This window comes from Condylura cristata, unplaced genomic scaffold, assembly GCF_000260355.1.
Source record: "Condylura cristata isolate star-nosed mole 26May11 unplaced genomic scaffold, ConCri1.0 scaffold00010, whole genome shotgun sequence".
In the NCBI taxonomy this organism is placed as follows: domain Eukaryota; kingdom Metazoa; phylum Chordata; class Mammalia; order Eulipotyphla; family Talpidae; genus Condylura; species Condylura cristata.
In genome coordinates this window covers 53,784,276-53,805,625 of record NW_004567111.1, presented here as the reverse complement: position 1 = coordinate 53,805,625, position 21,350 = coordinate 53,784,276, and the positions used below count along the sequence as shown (strand labels likewise).

General features: G+C 37.6%; 2 protein-coding genes across 3 annotated transcripts in view; one reads left to right on the top strand and one right to left on the bottom strand.

The window, feature by feature from the left end:
- Positions 1-2,631, top strand: part of RB1 (retinoblastoma 1) — a 132,302-nt gene extending 129,671 nt beyond the window's left edge. Inside the window, exon 28 of one of the 2 annotated variants that reach the window (XM_004680254.2) lies at positions 714-2,631. In XM_004680254.2, the coding sequence (XP_004680311.1) occupies positions 714-787 (74 nt within the window). In that variant the 3' untranslated portion in view covers positions 788-2,631. The remainder of the gene's footprint in view (positions 1-713) is intronic. The other variant, XM_012723286.1, reaches the window with a different exon arrangement.
- A 2,270-nt stretch (positions 2,632-4,901) lies between these two features.
- RCBTB2 (regulator of chromosome condensation (RCC1) and BTB (POZ) domain containing protein 2) overlaps positions 4,902-21,350 on the bottom strand; it is a 46,700-nt gene continuing 30,251 nt past the window's right edge. Inside the window, exons 10-14 of the mRNA XM_004680251.2 lie at positions 17,232-17,422; positions 16,625-16,751; positions 13,870-14,009; positions 11,003-11,133; positions 4,902-7,062 (exon numbers count right to left, since the gene is read on the bottom strand). Coding sequence (XP_004680308.1) covers positions 6,922-7,062; positions 11,003-11,133; positions 13,870-14,009; positions 16,625-16,751; positions 17,232-17,422 — 730 coding nt within the window. The 3' untranslated portion in view covers positions 4,902-6,921. The remainder of the gene's footprint in view (positions 7,063-11,002; positions 11,134-13,869; positions 14,010-16,624; positions 16,752-17,231; positions 17,423-21,350) is intronic.

Below are 21,350 nucleotides of genomic sequence, written 5' to 3'. Positions count from 1 at the left end.
TGATTTCTGCTGGGTCTGTTTTTATTTCTCCTCTTTCGTTAATGATTCTGTTTATTTGTGCTTTCTCTTGTTTTTTCTTTGTGAGTCTGGCTAGTGGTACTTTGTGCTTTTTTATGGAGAATTCCTGCCCACTTTAAAAATCAAGTAAATATTTTAAAAATAATCTAAAAGATTTTTGTCAGTATTGTGACCAACAATGTTTTTTAAAAATGTCCACATTCAAATTAGCTATAAGATGTCTTTGTAGTACCTGCAAAGCATCTCCCAACACAAACTCCTAGCTGTGTAAGAATACCACCACTCACTTGAGCAGAGCATTCTGGGTACTCTACAGTCCACAATTCTACTCTGTTGGTGTCACACTCAATCTCATCATCTGTAGAACAGTGATCTTCAAACTGAGCATATCTGGAAGTATGTAAGACTACTTCTTGGGGTACGCACAGAAAATATTGTAATTTCTATTCATCCTATATATGCTTAATGTGTTTTAATATGTTTTATAACTTATATGTACATGAATATGTGTGCATATGTGTTTTATGGTGGTCCATGCTCAGAAAAATGTTACTGATGAAGATATGTGTGTGATAAAAAAATCTGGAGATCACTGCCTTTGTGCTGCTGAACTTCAGTAATTTTGCATGAGCATAAAATAATATAGCAGCCTGGCAGCATCAATGCTAATTATTAATAAGCCTTCCTTTTTCCAGCATCTACTCGAACACGAATGCAGAAGCAGAAAATGAATGATAGCATGGATACCTTGAACAAGGAAGAGAAGTGAGGCTCTCATGACCTCGGTGGGCAATGTGTCCACCTCCAGCTTGATTTTCTGTCACAGATTTTGACTGTAGAGCTCACCCAGGTTCTGTTTACGGCCATATATAATAATATGTGTAGCTTTTTTTATGGATATAGTGTGCAGATGCATTATGAATGTTTATGCAGTGACTCTTAAGCCACTAACAATGTTGTAGTTAATATACTATACATTATTAATTATACAAGATTAAAAATCTTGTGTAAGTCCAGCTATTGAAAAAGTTTGTAGCAGATGTTTCCATTTCCAGAGTATACTTGCTCCACTTTGCAAATGGTGAGGATACCCCAAGCGGAATCCTAGTAGACCATGCCTGAGTACTTTGTCTTCTGTTGTAGCATATATGTGGTGTTTGCTATTGTTTTTATTAATTTATATTTATATTTTTTTTAATTTAACATGAACATTAGAAAATGTGTTCTGTCTTCCAAATGCAATTTGGCTGATTGCCCCACATTTACCCAAATGATACTAAACTCTTCTGCTCAAACAGATGTTATTAGAAACTAGGAAAAAATACTAATTTTTACATAGTAGCATTTAGTTTACTAATGGAATCTGATGTACTGTGTGGCTTGTTTTATAAATTTTAGCTTGAAATACAAGCAGGAAGCAAAATATAAACATATGATACTGTCATACTACTGAAACAGATCTCATACCTCAGGACTTGTGAGAATTTATTCTTTTCTTCATCCAACTCATGCTTTAAAATGAGGGTAATGAATAGTACTCTTGGTTTTATACCTTTCAGATCACTGAATTAATAAAGTATCCATTTAGTACTTAGTGCTTGGAAAATAAAGTGTTCCAGTTTGACTTTGTTTATAGGACCCTAATATAGTATATCCCAAGTGCACTTTCTAATGTTTCTGGGTCCTGAAAAATCAAGATACAAAATAATCTTACTCCATAAATAGACTGTTAACTATCAGAGCCTTAATTTTTTTTTCCTCTCAGAGATTTGTCTATTGCATCTCAGCAATTATTCTGCCCTCCTATATTTAAGGAGTGCATTTTCTCTGGAATGGTACATGTCTTCCATGTATCTTTTGAACTGGCAATTGTCGTACCCTTTTTATTTCCCCTTCTTTGAAGTCAGTATGGTCTAGCACTGGCACATTCAAGCCACATTATTTCTAGTCCAAAATTGCAGATAATCAAAGGTCTCTGGGGTAGACATTCATATTTCTATCGAATTTTGTGAAAAAGCTTCAAATTAAAATAGCTGTATTAGAAAAAAAAAAAAGGCGCTTTCCCTCCTGGAACCTAAAGGTTTATTTAACTATCTTGTGTGATTAACTTATTTAGAGATGATATAATTTAAAATAGGTATTTAAAGTAGCATCAGCTAGATTTTAGGAAAATCACTTTCTCTAAACTCAGAGTTCTTTTTAAAAAGAAATCTGGTCGTACTGCTAGAAAACAGTTTTACTTTTTGCTCAATTAAGTTTCAAACTTTGACAGTTACCTTAATAACAAAGGCACTAGAAAGCTTTATTCCATTCTCTCATTAATTTTTGCATGAATGCCATACAAATCAGTTAGCTTTTAGGTCAAGGGCTTATCATATTTCTGGGTCTTTCTTTTGCTAATAATTTCATGTTAGATTTAGTGCCAGAATTTTAGAAACTTCAGAGATCGTGTTTTGAGATTCTTAAATAAGGCTCCAGATTGCTTTATTGCTTTTGTATTGGTTAAAATTGTACATTTAAAATTGCTATGTTACTATTTTCTACAATTAATAGTTGGTCTATTTTAAAATAAATTAGTTAAAAGTCTTAATTAATAATAGTCTGATGTTGTGTTCTTTTTATTAAGTACACTAATGTTCTCTTCTACATCTTAACTTTCATCCATATCTAGTCTTAGCGCTTAACAGACTTTATGTACAGAAGATACCCACACTTATTTATAATTTAAATAAAATTTATTGCCTTGACTACTTTATAGAGGTCAAAACCCTCATGGCCAATAGAACACTTGATTCCTATTTTTTTCCCTCACCCTAACATTTCTCAAAATATAAACCTAAATCAAATAAACAAAAATACCTTCTTTCTACCCGTCATTACTCATTTTACTAAATACCTTGCTCAAGCCAGAAACCTAAAGATGTCCTCTATTAACCTGTGTATCACTGTTACACAGATCCTAACTGATCTATATTCCCTGAATATTTACTAACTGTTCCTAATCCCTTTTTTCTCTTTACCATTCAACTCCACAAAGAGCAAAACTGATTCTTTTAAAATGTAAATTGATTGACAGTGTTACTGGGCTTGAACTCCTCATTTTGACCTGTGAAGCCATTCCTGTCTCCATTCTCCCCTCTTGCATTCTGTACCTTGTTCTCAGTGCTTTAGCTTCACTAACCATTTCACTTAAATACAACCCCATCCCCTAGGGTTTTATATTTGCTATTCCTTCTGCATCGAGTGCTCCGCCCCCAAAATATTCCTTGGCTGCTTTCTTCCTATTTTTCATAGCTCAGCTCAATGATTTTCTTTGACTATGCCAGCTAAAATCCTTGTTTTGTATTACTCTCTTTCAATTGAGACCACCTATTGCCTTGACTTTCCTATATCCTATACCATTTTCTAGCAAACTCCCTCAAAAAAGATTATAGCTGGAAAATCAGCAAATATAACTCAATATACTGTATTAATGTTGGTTGGGACTCTTAGAAGAAATGCAGTCTCTTAGTCAAGACAAAATCAGGTAGCTTTTAGACCCCCACATTTTTTGTCTAGATGGTGGAAAATTGCTCATTTCTTAAGATTGACTATTATTAATAGTGTTCAAATTTATTTACTTTTTATTACAGTTTTCTGGTATAAATGGGGAGGGATTCTACATGCTAATTTTTTACCTTCTGGATGATTCATAGACACTTTCCTAAAGAAGAATATTTCTGTGTCAGATAGTATACACAGCATTAGAAAGCATTCATTTAGTATAATTTTCCATTGAACTAAATTGGTATTTTACTGGCTGACCTGAATGAAACCTTATCTCTAGATATATCAAACATCTATCAGTCTAGCTTCTTAAAGAGTGAAGTATTATAATAGCACTACTTAATGTCTGATTAGGAGTTAAACATGCTTATTTAATATGAACTTGAAAAAGTGATCTGTACTTAAAAAAACTCTTTTTTACTTTGGGACTACACTTAAAAGTGTGGTAATAAAATTTAACATGAGACCATCCCTGGTGGCCAAAGCCACTTCAGCATGAGTTTGATCCCTGCCCTGGAGGTGATTCACATGGCGCAGTAGGCCACTCCTGACCTGCCTGCTGCTCCCTTCAGCAGAGTACTTCATCAGTTGGCATGTCCTGCTCCCCACTCTGTTTCTGGTGAATCATCTCACTGCCCCTGCATCTCTGGCCTGTACCCCAGTTCTGTATGCATCAATAAATAAATCTTTAAAAAATTTTAACATGAAAGTTTAAATTTATTTCATAGGTCAACATGCATTACTTCCTATACAGAAAATGCTTTTAATGACACAAAAGCAATATAGTTTATGTCTTCATGTTTTGGCAAAGTCTGAGTTAAAGATAGTAGCATCATAATTTTTCTTTTCTCTTTACAGTTCTATAACACATTTGTTAGATAATATCAACAAGACTATGTAATTTATAGTTGCTTCTTTTTCATTCATTGTTTTTGACAAAGAATTCTGTCTCTAAATAAACCTCACCATCTTACGGTCCAGAATGACTTTCTTCAAGTGTCAGCTAAAGACCATTAAGCTTTGCTTTTTAAAATATGTTTTTTAACAAACCTTTATTGCAGATAAGGTATTATTTGACCCCTGTAAAATCTTAACCTTTCTCTGAATAAAGGTATAATTATATTGGAAGCAAGCAAAACATGAACTTCATCTAGCAAGTAGAGAGGAAACCAAACTTAAGAATAAAAACAATCTAAGATGAGCTTCTATAAAAGAAAAGGACCCATTAGTTCCTGAAGGAGTGTCATTCTTTAAAAAAAAAAAAAAAAAAGTTTTTCCCTATCACATACTCAAACGTTGCTGAGATAAAAAAAAAAAAAAAAAAAAAACACCTTTCACATATCCCTAATTGAAGAGCAGGATTTTAACGGTCTATATCCAGCTGTTAGAAATACAAGAAATAGTGTTCTCCTGTACATAGAAGTGTTAGTGACAAGCCTTTCCAAGTGCAGAGAGAAAGCCAGTATTCTCGGAGACATGGGTTTCATTGGTGATTTTTCAACCTGGCCTGTGATTAGTTCTTCCTTGTTATTTAGAGTCCCTGGTTTTAAGGGCTAAAGCAATGATTTTCACATTGTTGGCTAAAGATCAAAATTACTCGAGAAGCTTTTTAAGTATATTGAGTTAGAATCTTTAATTTGTGTTTCGTAGAAGTTTGACAGATATTATATTGTCCCCAGAATCACCAAGATACGGAAGTACAAAACTGCATATCACAATGCTTAGAAAATCTGGATTAAAATCTATCCAACCTTTCTTAATAAGGCTTTGGAAGACACTGTAAAGGTGTAAAGGCTTTGGTTAGGGTAAACGTCAAGAGTGAAGAAGAACTAGGATAGCATAGGTCATATAATTTTGCTGGATAAAAATGCAAATCTACCAAAAGAAAAATGGCATACGGCTAACTTTTAAAATAACAGCTAATTAAGACTTTAATTTTTCAAAAGTAGCATTCTGATTTAGAACTAGCAGCACCTAGATTTTACTCTCTCTACTAGATGAGGTTTGCAGACACAAATAAAAGAAACTAAGGTTTTAAAAGTGACCTCTCCAATAAAGAGCAGTCTTAGACAACAATATGAATTGTGAGTCAGTTGTTTGAAAATCATTTGTTTTAGGGTGGACTTTGCTATGATACCTTCTACCTGAATAACTACTTTAAAATACAAGTTTATATCAAGTGTATCATATATTCAAAAGATGTGAGGTTAATATAACTTTGCTGCTTCCAAGGAACTAAAAAAGACACATTTGTTCTATAATCTGTAAATAAGCTTTTATTATCAAATAGTTCAGCATCAGAACAAGGTTTCTAATTCCAAAGCATTTTCTTTACATAATATCATGTTGTAAAATACATATTAGAAGAATCTATAGCCTACCTTCCACCTTGCAGTTATTCTTGTGCATCTGTATAAGTTGTTTTAATCTAAAAAGTATAAATTCATCTCATTCTTCTAAATGCTGACCATGAAATGTACGTATTAATTCCTTTTCAGCTAGTACTTTATGGTTATACTGTGCCACTTTAAGAGACTTACTTTATAGTGATGTAAAAGTCAACTACAAGAAAAACAGTTTTGCTTACGGAGGCAAATCTCCTTTAACACAAATGTGAAAGGACATTATGCAGTTATGTAAGACAGATAAGCCCAGGAAACATTCATTCAAAGACGGCACTTCATATTTAGCAATTCCATATAAGAATTAATGTCTCAAACAGAAAGTTAAAATTAGCCCTTGAGCTCCAACAATTGCCAAAGCCTTTGTAAGTTCTAATATTCTAAATTAACCACTGTTCCTCAGAACATCCACTTGAAGGACATGAACCTCAAATTAAACACCTAGCTGTAAGCTGTGTTAAATTTGTGTTTGTACAAGTTATTCCCTCATCCAGTATCCCACAAATGAAACCATTCTCAGGGCATACCTAAGTTTTATAATAAATTAACTGAGTGCTTACTGTATGCAAGGCATTGTACTGGCTGCAGAACACATGGTAGTGACAGCATTTCTTGTCTAAGTATCTTATGATATCAGCCTGTTGAATAATGGAACTTTTGACCAGAAGAACATAGACCATTGTACCAAAAATGTCCAACTTAAGCGACTCAAAAGATGATATAATATAGTAAGACATTTTCACTTATTCCCCTGAGCTTAATCACATCTATCAGAACATTTTAATGCCTTCTATGTAAACTCTGAATTTCAAAAATAGCAATACTGACTACAATCCTTTTAATGAGACATAAGTTTTCAGCAAAATGCAGCTCATCATAAATAACTATTAAAGAGAAATTAATTCTCTGGCTTTTGCAGTGAAAATGAAAATAATAAAATTCCCACAGTTAAGGATCAATTTTTAAATGCTCCAACTCTGCTTGCTTTGCTGATAAAGTTCTTCAGGAGATCGTGGTCCATTTCTGCAAAACCTGAAGTTTGTGTTACTACAGTCAAATGGTTTATGCAAAATCTGAAGCAGTATTCTTCTAAATCCTAGGAACAACAACAACAATAACAATGTTTTAGCAAATTTTGATTTACTGATGCAATGCCACATAACATGAACGATACGAAAATATACAGGCAAGGGAAGAAACATTTGATAGCTAATAAAAGAAATGATGTCAATATTTAAAGAATAGTTATAAAACTTACATAGCTAATATAATCTCTGCTTATAAAAAAAGAAAATAACAAAATGTTCACACTCCACCATAAGAGTACAAAGAATCTGACTTCCCAGAGATAGATGCCTGCATGTGTCTGAATTCTGTATCTTTTTTTAGAGACAATATTGTATTCATTCTTTCAGTATTTTTTAGAAGTATGACATCCCTCCTTTATATTCTTGTAAGGGCTTTACAATTTCTGCCTGCCTATGAAGAGTTTGTGAGAAAAGATTAAGCCATAAAAAACTGGTAATGCTAGAAAACGAGTCATGAACAAGCTAGAGCACTCTCTGTCCTTTACAAGAAGACAAAGGCTGGATTTCATCAGATCACACATACCTCAATAATCTTAACTTGGAAAATGCTTTGAAATGCTGAGGCAGTTGAGACTTTCTCACTGCTAAATGAAACTCTGCAGATTGGTATTTTCTGGCTTACTGTAATGCCAAGAATAATCCTGTAGTAATTCTGTTGATTAGATCTGTAAACTTGGAATGAAAATGAAGGTGACTGTCTGGTTTTCTGGCCCCAGAGAAATTAGAACTAAACTGTGGTCAACATGCACACTACAACCAATATGCCTCAGACCCACGGCTGCACAGCTCCGTTGGCCCAGGGCAAAGTATGACGGGGTGGGCAACTTTTAGCCTCTTCTTGTAAAACTTTTCTGTTACTGAGACTAATTTATAAAACAGAACAAAGCCCAAAATAACCCCCAAGCAATTATATATACATATGGCAGATAGGATTTTTCCTTAGACAAAAATTACAGCAAATACCAAAGGTGGGGGAAAAAAACAAAAGTAGCAATACTGATATCTGTACCAGTATATACACAATCCAAAAAATTGGTTGGTTAAGACAAAAACTTCAGAATTGTCCTATGTTGTCCTTTTTGTTTTTTCCCTTCACCCCACATTTAACCCATTAGTAAGTACTGTTGGCTCTACCTTGTCAAAATTCACATTTGCCATTCCCTCCGTTAACAACTTCTACAGCCCCACCATTGCTTACTGGATGATACTGCTTCCTAACTAACCAGCCCTGTCACCCTCACACAGCAGCTAGATTATTTCCAAATGTTATTTGGATCATGTCTCTCCTCTCCAGATCCTTTGATGACTCATTCATGTTAGAACTCACAGCCCTTCAACCAGCCTGTTCGAGCCCACAGGCACCGCCTGCCTCCACACACACCTGTCCTCACAGCACATCGCACTTCCCTACAGCTTTTCCTCTTCCTTGTTCTACTCTTCTGCCCCACTAGTTGCTTTTCTGTTCCCTGCATTGTTCTCCCAGCACGTGGCTTCAGAACTCCTTCCACACCTCCTTCAAAGTCTTTGCTCAAGTCACTTTCTCAGTGACATCTCTCCATCACCTGATCACTATTTCTAATTTCACCTTTAATCTCAGCAGGGCATTACTTTCCTTTCTTTCTTCTTTCTATATTAGTCATCACCATATAACACACTGTATATTGTACTCATTTATTTTTGCCTATCTCACCAAAAATTAAGAGGAGTAAAATCTCTGAAGGCAGATTTTGGTTCATTTTATTCACCTGCTATACTCCTAATGCCTAGAACAGTGGCAGGCATATGATAAACAGAATATTTGTTGAATCAACTAATCAATTTTAAAATATGGGGTCAACAGAAAATTGATATTTAAATGTATGGCATTCTAGCACTGCAATTTAATAGCTTAATCTCTCCAGGCTTCAGTTTCCTCATTTGTAAACTGGGACTAATATATCTTATATCTTACAATGTTCTTTTGAGGATTAAACAAGGTATAAACTATGCTTCAAATAATCCTTGGCTAATATTAATTAGGTATTTAGCAGTAGTCTAGCAGGAAAAATAACAGTTTGCTGAAGAAGCCCATTTCTTGTTTGTTTATTGGAGTCAACAAATCAAAATACAAATCAAATATACTGTCCTTTTTATATAAAAGATTTTATGTGTGTGTGTAAATACAGTCACTTTTACTTGTAGCCCATTACACTAATTTAGGGTAAGAAAATTAGTTGGACTGGCGATAGTAAAATAAGTCATCTCCAGGCAAAGTTCATGAATTAAGTCTTTAATAAGTACCTACTATATGTCAGGCACTACTTAAACACTAGGGAGTTGGTCATGAACCAACTCCTATTCCCTTAGGCAGCTTACATTCTAGAAAGAAGGTAAACATACAAATAATTCAAATAAATAGGGAATGTGAAAAAAAAAAGTCTGGGACATTAGGCCTAGTTCGGATGGAAACACTGTGTTTCTACCTCCTCATGGGGGTAGCCCATTGGAGTCCAATATTGTCAACATGACTTCAACCAATTCTAGGAAAAGCAAAGATTTCTCTTGGCCATGAAGCACTTCACATGTTGTTAAGTGTCCAAATAGTGTTACCTTAATGAAAGATAACATTCATTATGCTCTTAAATGTCAATATTTCAGAGTGGGGAGGATTTTTTAAAATATTAAATGAAAAGAATCTAACATTTGGAGACTTACATGTAACAGGAAAAAAATCAGAAGAAGCTGTATGAAATGTTAGTGTTTTCTGGTAGATGAATCATTTCCTTCCTCATATCTTCTGTGTTGTCCACAGTTTCTTTAATAAGCATTTTATTCTTTATATTAGCATAACCTTTTTTCCACCCACCACTAAAATGTCCCTGTTTTTTTGACCAAAGGAGAGGATATCCTTATACCAAAAGGAAACTGACTCCAAGAAGTATGGCCTGTTTCCTAAAGATTTAGCTGTAAGACAAGTTTTGTTTCCTTTCTTTATTATCCAAACAATACAGTGTCACTGTGGAAAGTTCAGGAAAAAACAAGCAAAGATAAGGAACTAAAAATCATCCACAATCACACCATTCAAAGACAATCATTAACTCTATTTTTTCAATCTTTTTTTTCTAAGTAGATAGTGAATTTCAGTCTTTTAAAAATCAATTTGTACTTAAATCAATTTGCTTATTTAATATTGATAAACTATTTAAAAAATAAGGCCATGTTCTTTATTAATGATATAAAATGACAAGGAGCATAATTTCATCATATTAACACTCTATAGAGTTCAAACACCCAGAACTGTTGATGTTGGCTTTTTCTAATTTTCCAGTATTACAAACAATGCTGAGGTAAACATCTTTGATGCTGAACCTCCATCTTAATCAAGGATTACGTCCTTATGATAAAGTCCTATAAGTTTATTCCTTTGAAGTTTTTAACACATACTATACCTGTGGTGCCCAGGACGTACTGGTGAGCATACTCCTGGGCACTTTACAAGTAAGCCCTCTACTCAGTGTTCATTATTTCCAAAAATACATTTTCCAATTTGATAAGTGAAAAATTACACCTTGTTTTCATTTTATATTTTTCATTTGCTCCTCAATTCATCTGTTCTTTGGTTCATTTTTTTTCCAAGCAAACTGTTCATATTTTGTCTAAGAACTATACACTAACTATGGTAATCCTGTACTGTATCTTATAAATATTTTTCTTGGTATATCATTTACTTTTTAATTTTCTTATGATATTTTATCATGTATAAACTTTTTTTTTATCTTTCTTAGACCTATCTGCCTTTGATGGCCACTCTAAAATAAAAAATTTTTTAAAAAAACTCATTTTTTTTTCCGGTACTTTGTTGACCTTAAATCTTTACCAGAGCTATCTTAGGCTAAGCAGAAACCTTTACCAGAGCTATCTTAGGCTTAGCAGAAACCCAGGACAGCTGGCTGAAAGGATGCTTCTTACCTGAGCATCGTACTTCACGGCAGCTGAGAGCAGTGCAATGGCATTTTCCTCACAGATTCCTTGCTTGATAGTTTGTTGGCAAAGCTTTTTCAAGCGATTTTCTCTATAAAATGTAGCCAAATCTAGTAATCCTGATGAAAAGAGATGTGTTTTAGGGGAAGTGATTTAAAGCATACCGATTTAGACTCAATTAACCCTTCAAGATGATGCTCACATTATTTTGAATATAATCCTTAGTCAAGGGCTGTAGATAAGACGTTTACCCTGAGTTTACCCTGAGTGTGTGGGTCTACCTGAGAAGGGAGCTGTACTGAGCATGTGTAACAAACAAGTAGCGGTAGGAAACATGAGCACAGTGAAAATAGGCTTTGGTATTTTTCCAAGAAATGGTCCCCTACTTGCCACTCCCCCTGCATTATCAACATCCCCTGAGTCATTCCAACAGCATTAAAATATGCTCTAACAGTACCATCTTTTTGAAAAGGAAAAGCAGTACTTCTCATCAGTACATGTCTGCCTTCACCAACCTTACCCCACTTCCTCTCTCCAGAGCAAGCCTCTTGGGGAGAGCTGTCTGTATTTGCTGACTCCATTTTCCCACTTTCCACTCTTCACCTCAAGCCATTCATCAGAATACCATCCACTCCACTTTGTGATATCACACCTGACAGTAGTGGTGCCCTGTGTCAAATCCAAAGCAATTTTAAATTTTATCTTTCTTTAGAAAGAGTTTGACATGGCTGAGGGTGCTCCCCATTAAAAGCACTTTGTTACTTGTATTACATGCAGCCACTCCAAGACCTCACCTTGGGTACCTGAGGCCCTGAAACTCCTTGTTTCATTAGCCCTGAGGCCGTGTGTGTGTGTATGTGTGTTTCTTCCCCTCCATAGCATGTTACCAATGTGCAGACCCCAAGTCCAAGGGGTGGCCTGCTAGGTGGTAGGCAAGTCTTAGACATGCAGATTGAGGTGATCACATGTGAAATGTAGGTGTGGTGGGTAAAGATGGCAGGCCCAAGGTTTAACACCAAAGGCCTGTTGTTCCTGCGCCAAAACTCCAAGGAGTCCTAGAATTAACCCTGGCCTTTAGTTTTTAGGTTATATTTTCAAGGCATAAAGTTTGAACATGAAGTATTTTAGCTAATATGTAACTTTTTTAGATACAGAGTTTGTGGGCCCCACTTGGAGTCTTCCCTAGGTCAATGCAAATGTTAGGGGTGTTTAAAAAAAAGTGCTAAGTGGGTGCTAATAAGCAGCTGGAACTCCTTTGGCTTTTTGTCTTTTGGTTTGGTTTGGTTTTTCTCATTTTAAAAAGACAGATTTACTAAGAAAAGGGGGGGGAAGAGGCACCTGCATAATTATGGCTTAACCAGAAGAGCTACCTCTGAAAGGGACAAGTTTGTTAAGAGATACTGTTTTTTGTAAACTTACCAACAAATGCTTTGCTCTCCGTCTTCCTCACCTTTGTAAGTGATACTTCCCTTAACCAACTACTCTAACCAAATACCTCAGAGCAACACTATTTCTCCCCCTCAGACCTGACATCTCACCCACTGGAAAATCCCATCAGCTCCATTTTTAAACTATATACAGAATTGGATCTCTTTTCAACATTTCCACTGCTCCACCCTAACCTAAATGTTTTCATTTCACATGAGAACTATTAGTGATTTTTTAAAAACCAGCCCCACCATTCCTGTACTAGAATCTACTAACTACAACTTGTTCAAGTTACTTTTTTTTTCACTTCACTACTAAGAGGTAAAGCAAATTCTATGTAATACAACTCTGTTGCTAAAAAAAAAAATAAACTTCCAAGGATTTCTATCACACAAAGACTAAAACATAAGCTCTCTGCCATGATCTCCAGGTTATGCAGATCAAACTGTCTGACTTCAATTCCTGGCACCGTCTAGGTCATTCTAGACAGTAAACCTGCCTTCTTCCTCTTTTTTGTTCCTGCCTCAGACTTTTGCACTTCCTGTTTCCCATGTCCAGGATGATCCTCCCTGGCTATCTGGATGCTTACTTACTCACACTTCCCTCAGGTCTGCACGGGCACTTCCTGATAGAGGTGTCCTGGGCCCTCCAGTTGACTGTGTGTATTTCTTTAGGGCAGGCCTCCCAGTCTTCACCAAGCCCCATAAAGCAGGGCAGGGTCTGTCTAGCTCAGGACAAGCAGGTGCTGTGCCTTGCAATGGGCGCAAGCACTAACATGCTTGTAAAAGGATGGAAACTTATAAAATTTCAAGTCTTCTGTCTACCTGAGGAAAATTAAATGCAGATCTGGTAAAAACTGTCATTGGGTTTATACATGTAAAATGAATGTTTGATTTGAAAGTTCAGAGGTTGAAGTCTTCCTATTATTCCATATAGAAGTAGTTCCTTAATTCTTCTGTACCACTGGCCAACAACCAACAACCAGCTAGAAACTAAAATTCAGTATGTTTTTCACTCTACCCATTTGACAACCTGTATTGCTTATTGCTGTCAACAAACCTGAGGGGCAGAGAACTCCCTCAACTACCTTCAAGGCAACAGTTGTGCAGACAATGGTGGTCTGTGCAAAGCTATCTGGGAGGGAAATTTGTGGTGACAGAGATCAACAGGGCTATTATAGTGTGCATTTGATTTGTTTTATAATGCAAACAACTGCAGCAGGTGTCCAGCTAGAAAATCATGCACAGCTTGGGCAATGGCTTTCACCTATCTCTTATTCTAGCAACCTAATCTACATGAAGTAGTAACAGGGGAAAAGAGAATGGGTTCAACATACGAAAGGGAATGGTGTTAGTTTAGGCTCTATGAAAACCACCTAACCAGTGATCAGCATTTTGCTAATCTCTTGATAAAGTGGTGGCAATTACCTACTGCCTCCTCGGGAGGCAGGCTGATGCTGTCTGTGTACAGGTATTCCAGGAAGGCTCGGTAAACAGGATATGAAAATTCACTCATTTCTACAATATCATCTTCATTATCTTCTAATGAGGAACGAAAATGCTCACACCTGAAGGAAGAAAGAGGCAAGTCAGATCCCAGCTTCTAGGCAAAAGCAGGAGGCCCTCAGAAGAGCAGCTTTTCTGGGGCTTAAAGGAAAAACTAGCAAAGAGAAAAGCACTTGCAATGTGTGACTTCCCCCAAGCTGCACACCTTCGAGTACTCACCTTAGTGGTCCTCACTATAGTGAGTCTTTGCCTTTATCCGGCAAGGCTGCAAATGCACACCTGCCACCACAGAGGCCTGGTAGCTGCCTCTACACCATGTCTGACTCCCAGCCATGAGTCCCACACCTAAATCTACTGAGCAGCATTTATAGAAGACAGAGGAGTTTTATTTTCATATCCTGGGAGGTATTTTGTTTCCTCATTCCCTATTATGGAATATTGTGTGTTCTCTAAATTCTTATGTTGGATCCCTAACTTTACAATGTGATAGTATTTGTAGGCAGGATCTTTAGTAGGTAATTAGGTAAAATGAGTTCATGAAGATGGGCCCTACTCCATGCAAGTGGTGTCCTTATAACACTTGCACCCCTATGTTCACTGTAGCACTTATTACAATAGGTAAGCTATGGAAACAGCCCAAATGCCCAAAACAGATGACTGGATTAAGTATATATACACAATAGAATATTGTGGTATATATACACAATAGAATATTACCCAGCAATCAAAAATGATAAACTCATGCCATCTATAGCAACAGGGATATGGCTGGAAGGGATTATGCTCAGTGAAATAAACCAGAAAGAAAAAGAAAAATATCTCCATATGATTTCACCTATAGGAAAAATGTAGAGGAACAAATAAGGGAGGGAGGGAAGTAATGATAACCAAAATCAAAATCAGCAGGCAATTATAAATCAGAAACATTCTATAGGGGAGGAGAAGGGAGAAGAATCAAAACAGGATGGAAGAGCACAGTTGACTTTGGCAATGGTGTTGTGTGAATTAGTGGAATTTCATGGGGACTACACCTGAGAGAAGAAAGAAGGCATTGTACAAGAATGATGTATAATACATATAAAATAAAAGCAAGTGGTGTCTTTATAAAAAGGAAAATTTGGTCACAGACGTGTACAGCGAGAACTCCGCACACAGAATAGCATTATGCTATACCAGCAAACACAAGGAATACCAGCAAACACAAAAAGCCAGGAGAAAGAACTCAGCCTTGCCAACTCCTTCATCTTCAGCCTCTAAAATTTTGAAAATAAATTTACTTAAGTCCCTCAGTTTGCAGTAATTTCTGATGTCCTAACAGAGTTAGACATAAACCCACCCCTACTAATGTGGCACAGCCTGACCTTACTAAAGATATGAATTTGAGGCCCTCCCTGGTGGCGCAGAGGGTTAGAGCACAGCACTGAGAAGCTTAAGCCCTTTCCGCATAAGTTCCATCCCCGCCTGACCACATGGCGCGGCAGACCTCTCCTGACCAGCCCGCTGCTCCCCTCAGCAGTGTACTTCGTTGATCTGCCTGTTCTGCTCCCCAGTCTGTCTCTGGTGAATCCTCTCACCCTCCACATCTCTGGCCTGTACCCCAGTTCTGTATGAATAAATAAATCTTTAAAAAAAAAAAAGATACAAACTTGAGACTAAAATGTCATATTGGATTTTAGATTTCTTGCAGTAATATTTAAGTATTCATTATACAAGGACATACTGAATTTCAAAATCATCTACTAAAAGAAGCCAGGCACAAAGAGATACATACTGTATAATTCCGCTTACACAAACTTCTAGAAAATGCAGACTAACCTTTAGTGGCTGAAAGGTCAGTGGTTGTCCCAGTACTGGAACTTATGGGGACTTTTCAGGGCTGACAGAATTGTTCTGTATCTCAATTTGGGGAAGTAGCTTCACAGTTTCAAATGGACACTTGAAAGGGATGCAGTTCATTGCTCAAAGTTTTACATCACTAAAATTGGTTTTTCTAATCTTGTGCAAATTCACATGCTTGACAACTGTGGCATACTGTCCTCTGACACCGACAAGGTCAGCCCGCATACAAAATGTCTAGGGAGTTCCAGAACCCTTTTCCCACAGATTTTTGCCCTTTGCACCGCTTCCGCCTGACTGTTACTGAATTATATCCTTTTATAAAAGACCAGTTACCTTGTAAGTAAAGTTCTCTCTTTGTAAGCCATTCTAGCAAATGAATCAACTACAAAGGGGGAAGAGGTTTTGGGAACCTCCAATTTAACCTGTGGAATCTGATGCTTCCTCCAGGTACACAGACAGCGTCAGAATTGAGTTAAATTATAGGACACTAAGTTGGGGTCCAAAAATTGCTTACTGAATGTATGTGAAAACATCCTCTCCACTGCAAAATTAGATCCCAAAACCTACTCATTAAAATGCTTAGAGTATTTATGCCTTAAACAACACCCCCAGTTCTTAACTACATGTGGCCTCTATTATTTCTTGTTTGGTGTATGTGTTCCTCTGGTTGTAATAAACGTTCATGAGGGCAAAAACAAGGTTGCACATTTTCATCATTAATTTAGTGCTCCACACAGTTCCTTGGGCCCTTAAAAAACACTAAGTGCAACTTTTGTAATAATTAAAAAAAAAACACTAAGTGCATTTATTTCACTTCTCTAAATGAATGGTTCCTTACCTAATTTTGAGAAGGACTTTGTGTGCATAAATGTATTTTCCATCCACCAGAAATTTCAGATCTGCAGTATTAGGGTTGTCAAATTCCCTCTTCAGTGACTCCGCCACGGTGAGATGATCGTCAGGTTCTAAGAGAGTAAGATCAATGTTTCTACAGTTAAGTAAAAACATAATGAAAGTGCAGGCAAGAATACAGCATTGCTCTGTGGATACTCATGCAAATACCAGTTCTTCAACATAAATAATTTATTGAACAATGTTTTACTCCCCCACAAATAATAAATTTCCACCTGCAATCATTACAGATAAGAACCTCACACACGTCTGTTTTAAATATGGGGGGGGGAACCCTAAGAGGTCTCATTAAATGAAATTTTTGAATGTTTGAGTAAATATACAAGCTAAAGATAAAAATGCAGTTTCCTAGTTAAATTATAAAGCAATCAAATTAAAAAGCAAATACTTTTAATTTAGAATGGAGTATTGGTTTCTGAGACTGAAGAAAAAGTAAACTGTTTTCCTTTCCCAGAAGTCCCTTAAAGGGAGACAAATTACACAACACTGTGCTAAACATTGACTTCCAGAGGTCAGGTCAGCAATGAGCTCACCCACGGACAGGAGGCGCCACGAGACAGCGGGGGTGGCAAAGCAGGCGAACACGTCGTCGGTGCAGGAGAAGTGGGTGAGGTGCGGCAGGATCACCGACTGGCCCCGGCACTGGCCCCACATGTACACGTGCCCGCCCTGGGTCTTGGCAGCCGAGGTGTGGGCAGAGTGGCAGGCTGCGATCTCTATAATTCTAAATTCAGAAGCAAATAGCAAGTGAGTGCGGGAGTTCACTTTCCCTCCCCTTAGATTTACTTGATTTGAAAAACAGAACAAGACTGATACCTAAATCTTAACATTTAGGGCCAAACAGTAATTTATATATAACGTATATACTTCATTGGTACTTACCATGCATGTTACACTTCTATCCTGTTATGAAGTTCAACAGCACTCCCTGGAGAGCCCTTTAAAAAGGGGGATCAGGCACTCTGGGATTGGCTCAACAGTTTAAAATGCAATGCTATTGAAGCCGCAGTGGCTTCAGCATGAGTTAGATCCTGGCCAGAGAGGTGACCCACATGGCCCAACAGACCCCTCGCGCTCCCCTCAGCGGTGTACTTCATCAGTCTGCCTGCTCTGCTTCCCGCTCTGCCTCTGGTGAAGCCTCTCACCTCCTGCACCTCTGGCCTGTACCCCAGTTCTGCATACATAAATAAATAAATCTTTAAATAAATAAATCTTTAAATACATAAATACAAGAAGGAAAGGAGGGAGGGAGGGAGGGAGGATGTAATTCCTTTCCTTAAAACATTGCCTAGTGAAATAGATCACAAAGACCCAATTTCACCAATTTTAGGATTAAGTGGATCGCCCCAACTCACACTTCAAACAGTAAATTTGGTTCTTCTGACTCACTGGACTCCACCATTGTGTGTTACACCCCAGTGAAGTAAGCTCTGATTGCTGGGGAAGAAGTTCTTAGAATATTCTCCAATGGAAAACACTGTTTTGTTGAAAATACTACTTTTCTACAAGAATAAGTAACCATACAGATTTTTAAAAGACAATAAACTCTTTCACTCTACATGAGTTTGCTTCTTGTGTCCAGCACACCAGGCAAGGCACCAGCATCCCCAATGATCACAGCTCAAAACACCTGAGACATCTTTGACTTCTTCACTTGCTACTTTCTTCAGAATATCCAGTTGACAAAGTAATTTTTGTAATTTCTCCCATCTGCCAACCAAGTAAAGGATACTCCATCTTAGGACCAATGTAAGAACTTCTGAGGCCTCCCTGAAAGACTTTCTCTTCTGACCCAAACCCCACAGTGCTGGCATGTCAGTAATCCTTTGAAACACTATCCTTATCAATACTTTCAAATATTTAATAACTTCCCACAAGGTAACATCTGGACACAGTTTGTTAAAGTCTTCCATTATTTGGCTTCCACCTATGTTTAAACTAACATTTTTTCCAATCACTTGTCCATTTACACCAGTTCAAACAAACAGATGTAGTCAAGCCTTTTATATCTATATTCACAATTAAAGTACTTATTTAGGGATAGTGTCTTTTCCTTAGAAATCCCACCCATCTTTCAAGGCCCAGTTCCAAGAGCCTCAAGGTAAGAAGTCTTCTGCTCACCTGAGCTCTTACAGCACTTCTGTCCATACCATCAGTCTGGTCCTGCTATCTTTTCAGGTATATATGTCTTACCAATTCAGCTAGATTTATAAATTTCTGGTAGGCTGAATCACTGGTTTATTTCTCCTTAAGCACCAAATACAATGTCTTAATAAATACAAGTTGTAGGTCATTTTATTGACTAATTAGGAGACTCAACAAGAGTAAACTGACGATTGGGTAAGACTCCACAGGCCAAAACTAGCAGTTGAAGGGAGAGATGATCATCCACTGCCTGCTTGATTAGATTTTCCCATCGGGGAGGGGAATAGCCATCATGCAAACTGAAGATCACTGTAGTGGCTTCCTCACACAGCTGAGACAATGTACTGTTCTTTTGTAGACCATGTCATTTCACTGACTTAGAGACTATAGCTCATAGCTCTTGAAAACAACCTAAGAGTAGCAGAAAAGCAGCTCTGATGCCCCACAGGGGAGAGCCACGGTGTTGGCAGTTCAACAGATCTAGGTTTGAATCCTGGTTCTATCACTTACTGTGTGACCATGGAAAAGTCCCGAGCCTATTGAAGTTTTATTTCATCACATACAAGGCCGGTACATCAGAATTAAATGAGGAAATGTTAAGCAACAAACACAATATCTAGTGTACAAATGGTAGAATTAGCAGTTCTCTAATATTATGACTTCCACAACTCAGCATTTTCAGCAATAAAGCCTACCTTTGAGGAGACTTTAGAGTATACTTCTAGTGATCTGTTCAAACTAGTAAGACCATCCCTTTTTGCATGGTTTAGTGGACCAGCTCATATTCTTTTCAACAAATAAAGGGGGAAAGAAAATAGAATAAATATACTTACTCAAAGAAAAGTATATGCAATGTTACCATCTACTGTATGGAGGGCCCTACTATGATATACTTAAGTGTAATGGTAATGATGCAATCCATTTTAGGGGGGTTGGTGCAGGGATTAGGCATGAGCTGAGTCAGACAGTAGCCTACAGTGACCAAGTTACTTAAACTCTTATATTTCAATTTATCATCTTAAAAACAAAAGGGGGGCCCTCCCTGGTGGCACAGCGAGTTAAAGCACAGCACTGAGAATCTAAAGCCGCTTCCACATGAGTTCGATTCCCGCCTGCCCCCGAGGTGACCACATGGTGTGGCAGACCACTCCTGACCCGCCCACTGCTCCCCTCAGCAGTGTACTTCGTCAATCTGCCTGTTCTGCTCCCCACTCTGTCTCTGGTGAAGCCTCTCACCACCCCTGAGCCTCTGGTCTGTACCCCAGTTCTGTATGCACAAATAAATAAATCTTAAAAAAAAAAAGGGGTAGGGGAACAATACAAATGAGGTAGCAGTCAGCTCACATTGGCAGTGAAGAGCAATGTAGTAGGTCACCTGGTACAGAGCACATTCAACAACAGTTTTTTACCAGGACCAAGTATTTTTTAACAACTGCCACAGGAAATATGGGGTCTGCCCTGGGGAACTCATGGTCCAGCTGAAAAGAGAAGTTGTCTATCTATAAAATGGCAGCCAACTCCCAATCCATATCACAGAGTGGCACCAAACATAGGTTAGTGAGTAAGGGATAAACAGGGGGATTCCTAGAATATTTACAGAAAAGGGGAATTTAGCTGGACATATTGACTTTAGACTTGTCAATAAAATACAATGAGGACATATAAAGTGAAGAAAAATGCATGTAGGCACAGGATGAAAATAGCAAGTCTGGAGAGGATATGGTATGAAGACCTCACAGAAACAGAGAGACATGCCACCTGGAGAGCTGAGAGCAATGAAGCTTGCTAGGAACAGAGATGTCAGTCTCAAATCCCACGCTGAAGGTTTTAGATTTGATCTGATTGGGAAAATGAGAAACAGTCTGAAAACAGGACTATGATGTGATTTAAAAAAAAGGACATTCCAGAATAGATTCATCTCACAAAAGGGTGCAAGAGGAACTAAGAGGGAGAGAAAGAACAGTCTGAAATGTGAGCTGGGAAGACTGATGGGTGTGCAGATGAACTGTCTAAATATGCTGCCACAAAAGAGTCGGGTGGCCTTTGATGCCAAAGTAGAGGAAGGAGAAGCGTCAAATGTAGCACAGGTCTAAGAAAACACCCAGAAGGGCAGAGGGAGGGGAGGCACAGTGCTGGTGTGATGCTCAAATGGGCCACAACGTACGGATATCTAAGCAGTTGATTGAAAGGTTCTCCCACATTCTAGCCTTTTTAGTCGCGGAGGAATCTAGTCTTCTCTGGAGACAAGGAGAGGTTAGAAGAGCCCAAGAAGTTTAGAAGAATGTCAATTAACTGCTCTTCTTCTTAGCATATTTAAATACTTCCACAGAGACCTTCTAGGCTAGGACTTTGAGATGTTTTGAGTAAGTGTTGTCATTCAATTAAAATAACAGACAGAGGGACTTCCGGAAGATGGCGGCAGAGTAAAGACGCCGAGATCACCTTGTCCAAGCCTGCATAGGAATTGAGGACTGAAAACGGACTATAGACTCACTTACTACAAGTTT